Source organism: Odocoileus virginianus, chromosome 3, assembly GCF_023699985.2.
Source record: "Odocoileus virginianus isolate 20LAN1187 ecotype Illinois chromosome 3, Ovbor_1.2, whole genome shotgun sequence".
Taxonomy (NCBI): domain Eukaryota; kingdom Metazoa; phylum Chordata; class Mammalia; order Artiodactyla; family Cervidae; genus Odocoileus; species Odocoileus virginianus.
Window position 1 is genome coordinate 34,959,209 of NC_069676.1, and position 10,399 is coordinate 34,969,607.

The 10,399-nt window shown below is 57.0% G+C and overlaps 1 protein-coding gene across 1 annotated transcript; it reads left to right on the top strand.

Annotated features, from left to right (window-relative positions):
- Window positions 1-963: 963 nt before the first annotated feature.
- TSPAN17 (tetraspanin 17) lies at window positions 964-9,984 on the top strand. The gene is made up of 9 exons (XM_070465147.1): window positions 964-1,244; window positions 4,466-4,516; window positions 4,607-4,753; window positions 5,762-5,932; window positions 7,995-8,120; window positions 8,688-8,735; window positions 9,216-9,332; window positions 9,421-9,482; window positions 9,930-9,984. The coding sequence occupies exons 1-9, from the start codon at window positions 1,158-1,160 to the stop codon at window positions 9,964-9,966; spliced, it is 846 nt and encodes a 281-aa protein (XP_070321248.1). The 5' UTR covers window positions 964-1,157; the 3' UTR covers window positions 9,967-9,984.
- Window positions 9,985-10,399: the final 415 nt, after the last annotated feature.

Consider the following 10,399-nt stretch of genomic DNA (forward strand, 5'->3'; position numbering starts at 1 on the left):
GCTCTGGGGCTCTAGAGCACAGGCTCAATAGTTGTGGTGCATGAACTTAGTTGCTCCGTGGTATGTAGGATCTTCCCAGATCAGGGCTCGAACCTGGGTCTCCTGCATTGGCAGGAGGATTCTTTATCACTGAGCCAGCAGGGAAGCCCAAAATTGTAATTATTTTTAAAGAGGACTCTAAAGTTCTCCCCCCTAAACTTTGGTTTGCTCCAGTCCTGCCTTGAGAGGGCTCATGTGAGACCCCTTAGGTAGCAAGGAGCCCGATCAAGGTAGACGCTGGTATGGGGAAGAGGGGTTAGACGGTGCGGGGCGGTGCTTCAACCACCAAAGGGGTTTGAACTGGGGGCTGCGATATATGCCCCCCGGCAAAACTGACGGGGCAGGGAGCAGCAGGCGCAGCCCTCACAAGACCAGGTGTCATCCCGTCTGAGTTTGAACCACTAGCGACAGAACTGAATTTCCGAGTGAGAAGCACTTCTGATTCGACTCCGCTGTAATAAAACGTCCTGCACGTGTGCTTAAAAAAAAACACCATCCATATAACTATTTTCTTTTCGCTCACCAACGCGGTCGTTACTACTCTTCAGGGATGGGCACTGACCTCAAGGCCGGGGATTGGGGTGGCGCTGATACTGATCCTTGTGGTGTCGGGGAAACTCGGGGTCTTTCGTGCCTGCGACTTGCGGAGCTTTCAGCAAGCATCTGAGGTGGGCCTGAAGGACGCCGCAGCAGTCAGCGTAAGCGGCGGAGTCAGGCCTAGAGGCGGGGCTCCGAAGGGGCTAAGTCGAGCTGTGGGGAGGGGCCTGAACTTGGGGTGGCGTGTCTGTGTGGGGGCGGGGCCCGGAGGGGAACGGGGGGGCGGGGCCAGACCCAGAGGCAGGGCTCCAAAGGGGACTGAGGGGGGCTAGGGGCGGAGCCTAGGGCGGGGCGGAATCAGGCATAGAGGAGGGGCTCTGAGTGGACCGAGCCGGGGCTGTTCTGGCGCCGGGGGCGGTCCCTGCGGGGGCGGGCGGGGCCCGACGGGCTCTCTGTGTGGCCGCGGCCATGAAGCCGCAGCCGCCGGGCTAGGCCCCGGGCGGCTCTAGCCCAGGGCGGCCCGCGGAGGGCTGGGCCCAGCCTCCGGGCCCGGTTGCCGGGCCGGCGTGCGGCCACTCACCATGCCCGGCAAGCACCAGCACTTCCAGGAACCCGAGGTCGGCTGCTGCGGGAAATACTTCCTGTTTGGCTTCAACATCGTCTTCTGGGTGAGAGCGGGGTGGGTTCTGGGCCCTGTGCTGGGGGTGGCGGAAGGAGGAGGCTCAGTCCCCTACTTGGGGGAGACACTCTTTGCCACAAGGCCTTGGGACCGTCCCCCAACTTCTTCCTCCCCTTCCCACCTCCCCGTCCACCCTCTGGAGCACCTGAGGGAATTAGAGGCCTGGATTGCAGGGGGAGGGTCCCAGCCACTGCGGTAGTAGGATGGGGAGGGGTAGTCTTCCGGGGTCTTTTCAGGGCTTAGCGGAGAAGTGGCAGGTGTTTTGGTGAAGACCCCGCGGCCCTGCTTGGTGCGGGTCGCCCCCCTCCCTCGCTTACCCTGAGGTGTAAGGGCTCCGCGGAGCCCCACCTCTGGTTTTGCCGGTAGGGAGGAAAGCCTCCGCGAAGGGCTGGATTCCCTCTCCAACCCTTTTACCGCTCCAGTACCTGGGCCTACCGCTTCGCATTAAGCTCCTACAAAGAGGCGGGGGGGGGGAGGGGCGGGAATAGGTCAAACTCCCATCCCCAAACTAAGAGGCTTGCAGGCAAGGAGGGCTAGTCGCCCTAGTTCTCGGCCGAGGACAGGGGGATATTCCCTAATGAAAGGCCGGGAGAGCTTTGGGGAACAGAATTCAACATTCCACAGCTGAGGAAATCGAGGTGTCAGGGCCAGGCTGTCTGGAGAAGGGAACTGCTGGTGCCCCTCCCAGGGCGGAATCCGTACCCCTGGGGCTGCCAAGTCATCTTTCCCTTCTCCCTCCCCCCATCCCATCTCTCCAGGGCTACTTGCTGACTCTTCAGTCTCTACTCCTGACGCCTTGGGTCAGAATGTCAGGCCTACTCAGTTTTGTTTAGCAGGAATCAGTGGCACTGCCCTCTGCCCACAAGCTGCTCAGGCAGTGTGGGTGTCCTTTGGCCCCTGCAGTGCCACAGCCTCGAGAGTGTGGGCCATGTGCTGGGGGCTCGTCTGGTGGGAAAGTCTGGGGCTCTGGTTGTCTCAGGCCTAGCTGTGAGACAGTGGGCAAGTCACTTCTCTCTAGGCCTCAGCTTCCCTGAGAGGGAGTGGGGGATGATGAAGCCTGCTTCTCAGGGCTGTTAGGCAGATGACATGGATTATAACCTACTGTATTCTCACAGTTACTTTAATTATAATCTACATTTTATAGGTGAAGGAACAGGCACAGAGAGGTTAAGTCACTTAACCCAGAGTCACACAGCCAGTAAGTGCAGGGCCAAGGGGACAGCTCAGTGGGCAGTAGGTGGAGGTGAGGCAGAGCACTGAGCAGAGGGGGCTGCCAAATGTCAGGGTGGGAGAGGCTTGAGAGACCCAGGCTTGTTCCAGGCTTCCCCAGGATGGGACTCCAAGTGTGAAAGGCCCCAGGGCTGGGGCAGAGTTTGAGTTTCACGTTGAGGGCAGTGGGGATGGATTTGTTTTAGCTTCTGTATTAGAGGCAGATCTGCCTGACTGCCACAGGCAAGGAGACCAGGGAGGCGGCCTAGGGCAAAGGAAGGGTGATGGCAGGTGGACAAGCTGAGGAAGGTTTCAGGGGAAGTTATCAGGCTGAATTGACAGGATTGGCCCAGAGCACCCTGTGGTGTCTGGCTTGATGTCTTCAGTTTGTCCCTTGCACCACCATCCATGATCTTACCTCAGGGCCTTTGTCAGTACTTCGGCCTGAAATTCAGTTCTTCTGCCTGGAATTCAGTACTTTCACCTAGAATTCAGTATTCCTGGAATTCTTTTCTCTTCAATGCCACTTTTCATCATTTAGGCCTCAGCTAAAATGTCACCGTGCTCCCTAACTGAAACATGCTCCCTCCCCACCCCCCACCACCCTATCACTTTCCATCACATCACCCTTTTTTTATTTTGTTTAAAGGCTCTGTTGGTATCTGAAACTACCTTGTTTGCTCACTGTGGGTTTCCCCCACTGGAGTGTAAACTCCATGAAGGCTGAGAGCTCATGTGCCCTTTTCACTGATGTGTTTTCAGTGCATGAAATGGAGCCTGGGACGCGGAGGCTTTTGCAACAGGCAGGTTGACTAAAGGCTCTAGAGCCAGCGAGAGGTTTGGGTGGAGATTGGGAGATTGCCAGTGTCATGATGAGGTGAAAGATGAGTTTGAGAAGAAGAAGGTAGGTGGGAGGTTGAGGTTGGAACCTGGTGGAGGAGGGGGTGGCCTTGTGCATGGCACCAGTGAAGCAGAGCCTTGTAGAAGAGAGGCTGAGAAGGGGCTGGAGGAGGAATGGCATTGCGTTAACCATGGGGAGGTTCGAAAAAGAGAAAGTACTAATCATTCACCTGTCTAAAGGCCATGGGCGGGTCAGATGGGATGAGGCAGGAGAAGTGAGGTTTGATTTCACATCCCAGATCTAGTGTGGGGGAGGGAAAGAAAAATATTTCTACAAAAAGAGTACAGCAGTGAGTGGAGCCTGGGGTCAGAAAGGGGTGGGTGCTAAAGGTGGCTGGCCAGGGGCGGAGTTGACTGAGGCTATGCGCTGAGGCAGGGAGGGAGCCTGTAGAGAAAGCAGGTGGGAGATGGAGGTCTGAAGAGGTAGGGTCATGGCCTCGGGCTTGGGCAGGAGGGGCGCTCTCCCTCTGAGACTAGATGTCCTGCTCGGGTTCAGGCAGCTGCCCTGAATATCCAGGGCTCGCCCTAGCACAGAGATGAGGTGGGATGGTGGGTGGTGTTTAGAAGGCCTAGCCCAGGGCCCCTCTGCTGATCTAGCTCTTCACTGGGATTCCTGGTCGTTCAGGGGTCTTTGGCTGTGAGCTGCTAAGATGTACTCTGGCAGATGGAGGTTGGAGGGGTGGGATGGGAGTAGGGTGGCAGTCACTGAATTGCAGGGAAGCAGGAGGACCAGACTTGGGAGGATACTGGAGAGGATGCCAGGAGCTGGGAACCCTACCATAGGCCTGAGGTGAAGGAAGAGGCTCAGGAACCAATCACTGCTGCTTGGTGGGACTGTTTGGCCCTCCTCTGCTCCAATTCTGAAGTTCCAAGAAGGGATCCCTTCTTAGGGCTGGGGAGGGTTCAGTGTTCCAAGCTGTGCCCTGTGGGAAGAAACACCGAGATGCAGTCTTAGAAAGATGGAAAAGACCCTGGATCCCATTTACAGCCCTTCCCCGTGGCTTCCTGAAGAGCCTGAGCACCAGTGGGGAGGGGGCTCTGCGAGGGATGAGAAAGAATGCTGGTGCCGCAGCCCTCAGCTCTTTGCTGCCATTCTTGCAGGTGCTGGGGGCCCTGTTCCTGGCCATCGGTCTCTGGGCCTGGAGTGAGAAGGTAAGGCAGTGGGATATGGTGCAGGGCTGCTATGGGCTGAGATGGTGGGAGGGCCAGTCCCCCCCACCTGCCTCTGCTCCCCCTGCACAGGGCGTTCTCTCCAACATCTCGGCACTGACAGATCTGGGAGGCCTTGACCCCGTGTGGCTGTTTGTGGTGGTTGGAGGCATCATGTCCGTGCTGGGCTTTGCCGGCTGCATTGGGGCCCTCCGGGAGAACACCTTCCTGCTCAAGTTTGTGAGTGCCCTCCCACCTAGATTCACTGGGGACTCCAACCTCTTCCCACCCACTTCTTACATATAGTTCATGCTTAATAATGGTAGTTTTATTATTGTGTAATTTTAACAGTGGTCACCAGATTTGTATTATTAATACATTTATAGGATCCTCTGTTGTAAGTGGGGCTTCCCTGGTCGTTCAGCTGTAAAGAAGCCCCGGGTTCAATCCCTGGGTTGGGAAGATCCCCTGGAGAAGGGCATGGCAACCCACTCCAGTATTTTTGCCTGGAGAATCCCATGGACAGAGGAGCCTGGCAGGCTGCAGTCCACGGGGTCGCAGAGTCGAACACGACTGAAGCGACTAAGCAGCAGCAGCAGCTGTTTTAAGTGACCAAAACCTAGTGGCCTGGGCCCTAAGCGAAAATGGCCGTTAAAGAACCCCAGGGATGTGTTAGCAGCCAGCGCCGTTGGATCCAGGGGCCACCACAGTGTCACTTGGCCTAGCCTCTCTGTTTCTCAGCTCTGTGCCTCTGGGTTGGCTCCAGACCCCTTGGGGTGGAAAGATGTCCAGGAATCGGGGCGGGGTGGGGGGGGGGTACTGCCTTCAGGCCGCCCTCCCAGGAACTCCGCTGGAGGCTGAGCGAGTCTCTCCTTTCCCAGAACTTTCTGCCGAAGTTCTTTAATTGCATCTCCTTAATCCTGATTGGCCACCTCTGGACCAATCCCTGTGGCCCCAGGGGAGGTAGTGCTTTGATTGGTGGGCTCTTGATGCGTGCCTAGTCCTCTATATGGAAGTGGCTCCTCCGGAACCAAAGAAACTGGAGTTGTGCGTGGCGGGTGGCTTCTCAAAGACATTAGAGTAGATAAGAACAGCGCTATCTTTCCATCATAAATCAATACTAATATGGTAGAAGGTGGAGACTCTGGGCTGCCTTGAGTCAGGATGAGGGAGGTTGAAACCCCACTCAGTAGCAACCCCAGGCCCTGTATCTCTGATATCCACTGTCGGTCTGCTCCCCCACGCCAGTTCTCCGTGTTCCTTGGCCTCATCTTCTTCCTGGAGCTGGCAACAGGGATCCTGGCCTTCGTCTTCAAGGACTGGATTCGAGACCAGCTCAACCTCTTCATCAACAACAATGTCAAGGCCTATCGGGACGACATTGACCTCCAGAACCTCATTGACTTTGCTCAGGAATATGTAAGTCTGGCATCCAGCCCCAGCTACATACAGGAGGCATCTACCAGGCAGATGAATGAAGGAGCAAGTTCCCTGTGTGCTGGGACCGTTCCCTTGCCTACCAGACCAGGCAAGCCCCAAGGAAGAGAGCCAGGTGTCCCCCTGTCTGAAAGGAAGCCAGCCCTTGGTGATCTCCATGTGCCTAACCCTGCATGGACATGGAGCAGAGGCCAGAGGCTGCAAACTAGCAGCTCCTAGGACAGGCTTAGTACACACTTAAAGGAGGAATTGTGGCATGAAAATACCAATTTCTTCTTCTACTAAGCTGGGCCCACAGTATCGGCCAGGGCTACATTGCCACTGCCCCTTTGCTGGTAGAGAGGCTCTCTGCCACCATCCCTGTCACTCTATTTTAGTATACCTGTTGGCCCTCTTCTCTCATTTATATTATTTGTTTGGCCTCGTAGTCAGGTTTGAGACCTGCCCCACCTCCCAGAAGCTCTGCCCTTAAGCTTGCAAACCCAATCCCTGAGAAGAAGCAGTCAGTGAACAGTTCAAGAACTCTGAGACACCTTCCGCCTGCATGTTCTCACCCACTCACACACTTAGTCACACACACTCATAGTCGCACCCACGTAAACAGCCATGCTCTTTTGATGCCATCCACCCCAAGAACTGCTCTGGGATCCAGAGGTAAACCAGAGCTGGTGCCTGTTTTGAGGAGCTCTCAACCCAGGGCAGAAGTAAATGAAGAGCCAGGTGGTTAGGATGTGATTTATTTGTTCATTTAACGCAGAATTGTGATGGACCAACTATGTGCTGGGTCCTGAGCTAGGTGCTGGGGATTCAGGGGTGAAAAAGAGCTGCTGCTGCTGCTGCTAAGTCGCTTCAGTCGTGTCTGACTCTCTGCGACCCCATAGACGGCAGCCCACCAGGGTCCGCTGTCCCTGGGATTCTCCAGGCAAGAACACTGGAATGGGTTGCCATTTCCTTCTCCAATGCATGAAAGTGAAAAGTGAAAGTGAAGTCACTCAGTTGTGTCTGACTCTTCCCGACCCCATGGACTACAGCTTACCAGGCTCCTCTGTCCATAGGATTATCCAGGCAAGAGTATTGGAGTGGGTTGCCATTGCCTTCTCCGGAAAAAGAGCTAGGACCTGTCTGTGCAGATGGTGATTTGGGGGAAGAGACAGATGATAAACAAGCAAAAGAAACAAACGTGTGTGTAGCATTATAAATTGTGGTAAAGGCTGAAATGGGGAAGTACGGAGAAGGAGAAGGCCTCTAGGGGCTAGCCTTGGGGGAGGAGAGCAGGGATGTGATGAGAGGAGCCAGTGTTCTCCAGCGGGAGCAGGGGTGCTGAGCAGAGAGGAGGCAGGCAGAGCTGCATGGCTGTGCCTCCTTATTCAGTCCACAGGGCCTACCTGTGTCTGCCACTGAGTTGGTCCCTCGAGGGCCAGCTGTTTGGCAGCCTGTGCTGTGTCAGTGAGTTAAGGCTGCCTGTCTCCCCACTAGATTGTGAGCTGCTTGCTTCATTGCAGCCCCACTTAAGGAAGCAGCCCATTGTCTTGGATAGGGGTCATGGGGATACAGATGCCCACAGCAGCATCTATGAAGTGGGATGGGGGATGGTCATGAGGGTGGCAGGATTGCTCTCCTGTCCCTGGAGAGAGGAAAAGATAAGGTCTTTTGTAAAAATTGTGGGACAAGTGTAGGAAGACCAGGCCCAGATAGGGGCCTTCAGCCTCTCTGCAGGGTTTATTGAAACTCCCAACCCTCAAGGTGGCCTCAAGGAAGCCACAGTCCTTGGGCCACCGTCCTCGCCCACTCCCTTTTCTCAGCCTCTCTTGGGCTAGGGGGACAAGCTCAGGAGCCCCTTCCCACTACCCCCAGCCCCCATTAACCTGGTCAGGAGCCTCGAGCTGCTCTGATGGCCCTGGGCCCAGGCTCGACCTGTCGGTGGGGAGGTTCCCACCTGACTGGCTGTCTCCAGGCCACTGCCAGCCAGCCTGGGCCTGTCCCCAAACAGGATGGGGCTCCTGGGGCGGGCCTGGCTCACCCTGGCTCCCCTCCCACCCCCTAGTGGTCTTGCTGCGGAGCCCGAGGGCCCAACGACTGGAACCTCAATATCTACTTCAACTGCACTGACTTGAACCCCAGCCGGGAGCGCTGCGGAGTGCCCTTCTCCTGCTGCGTCCGGGACCCAGCGGTGAGTGCGCCTTGGCGAGGGGCGGGGCCCCGTGAGGAGGGGCGGGGCCTCAGCGCGCAGGCGCAGTCTGGAACGAGCCCACCACCCACCTCGCCTCAACCCTGCTCTGGGGGCTACCGATGTCGGGGAAGCCCTCTTATGTGTAGTAGTAGCCCTGCTGGGCTGGGGAGTTTGTGTTGGTGGGTGGCATTGAGGTCTGCTGAATGCGGGCTGCTTCTCTTGCCCCGCCATGCTGGGGTGGCAGCGGTGAAAAGTTCTGAAACTTTCATGGTTTTCTTTAAGAGCAGAAGCTTCTTACAGTGACATCCCTCCAGTCCCAGGGCACAGGGACACTGAGGGCCAGGTTTCTTCCCATTCTTACAACACACGGGCAGGCAGGGCTCCTAAAAAGGAAGCCGTTCAAGCTGGCGTTGCGGCCGTGCGCCTTGGCGATGGGGAGAGGCGCTCGGGTCCTAGCCAGCTTCCCTTAAGGAGCGGCGGCCGCGGCGGAATTCATGGTTCCATCCGCTTCCCCTGAGGCCTCATGGGTGCCCCTACCGAGTCGCTCCCTGGCGTGTTTCTCCTCAGGAAGATGTCCTCAACACTCAGTGTGGCTACGACGTCCGGCTCAAACTGGTGAGAGGGGTGGGGACAGGGCTGGGGGCAACCGGGGAAACTAGGATAAGGAAGGGGGCCCTCATATGTGCCAAAAGGCCTTAAGGATTCCGGGGGCGGGGGGAGGGAGTGCCGAGTCCCAGGAGGCACAGAGGTCTTGATACTGTGGAACAAGGCAGTGGGCTCCTGTAGAGGAGGAATACAGGAAGTCAGGGATAAGGAAATATGAACAGCAGTGTGACAACTTCACCTAAGTACTAGGAAGAAGCGAAAAGGAGGGAGGTAATGGGGTTGGGGCAGGGCAGTCAGGGAAGGCCTCTTAGAGGAGAAGCTGTCTGTGCTGAGACCCCCAAGGAGGAGAAGGCCCTTCGGTGGGGCTCCAGGTGGCAGGCGCTAAGGTATAAGGCCCTGGGTCAGGCTGAGCTTGGCACATTGGACTGAGGCAGGGCCCCTGGTGGCTGTGGGTGGGCCGAGCTGAGCCTGGTGCCCGTTTGTCCCCAGGAGCTGGAGCAGCAGGGCTTCATTCACACCAAAGGCTGCGTGGGCCAGTTTGAAAAGTGGCTACAGGACAACCTGATTGTTGTGGCAGGGGTCTTCGTGGGCATCGCCCTTCTCCAGGTACCACCATGGCCCTGCACAGCCTCGCTCTGTCCCGGGCAGTCTGCCCTCCCAGTGGCCCCTCCCTCACCTGCCCTCTGTCTTCCAGATCTTTGGCATCTGCCTGGCCCAGAACCTCGTCAGCGACATCAAAGCAGTGAAGGCCAACTGGTGAGGCTGCCACGCTGGCCATGGCCACTCGCCTGGCCGACCCAGGGACCCTCCACTCTGCCCATAATGGGCAAGGCTGCAGGAGGTGTTTCTGCTTGAAGCTGAACCCCACATGGGGCTCGCGGGCCACTGCACTGTGCACGCATGGAGAGCCGCACGGCTCTGCCCGGCTGCCTGTCCTGGAGCTGTGTATACGGAGGGTGGGTGCACAAGGAGCCACCGTCTGGGCTGCTGTTGGGTGGTTGGCTCTCCAGGGGACTAGGAAGGGCTCAGCTAGGAGGGGGCAGGCCAGGTGGGGTGGGCTTGGGGACTGCTGTTGCCTGTGACTCAGCCTCACATATCTCAGAGTTCTCTTCACTAGTGACCCTTCCAGGAGCCCACTTCAGCCTCAATGTCTCAGACTCTGAAATGGGTCCAAGAATCTTCTCTCCCTTGCTTGCCTCTCAGGATCAAATATGATGACGGCTACAAACTACTCAAATAAACAAATCCTTGAAAACCAGTGGCTTCCGCCCAGCGTCCTGAAGGTTCTGTCAGCTGCAGGGCCTCGGCAGAGCTCTCCACTTTGGGTCCTGGCCCAGACCCACTCCGCCAGTGCATTTTCTTGGTCTGGATAGTATATACATTTGAGCCAACCTTTAAAATGTGGTATACTTCATGTAAAAGTCCAGATCCCAAGCTTCTCTTGAAGATTGGCCATCCGGCCCCCGCGGCTCTTGGGACATCATCATCCCACGCGTGCTTCCTGTTCTCTGAGAGACCCACCTGGCCGGTGCTGCTCACCCTGTAGGCTGGGGTTGACCTCCCCTCTGCTGTAGGGTTTTCCCCTGAAAACACCTCGAGGCTGCCATGGGCCAAGCCTGGAGCCAGGCACAGGGATGTGAAAAATGGAGGCCACAGAACTTGGGTGGGGTCCA

Coding starts and splice junctions, on each gene's coding strand:
- TSPAN17 (XM_070465147.1), top strand. CDS start 1,158: ATGCCCGGCAAGCACCAGCACTTCCAGGAACCCGAGGTCGGCTGCTGC. Junction 8,736..9,215: donor ACGACGTCCGGCTCAAACTG/GTGAGAGGGGTG, acceptor GTTTGTCCCCAG/GAGCTGGAGCAGCAGGGCTT. Junction 9,483..9,929: donor AAAGCAGTGAAGGCCAACTG/GTGAGGCTGCCA, acceptor CTTGCCTCTCAG/GATCAAATATGATGACGGCT.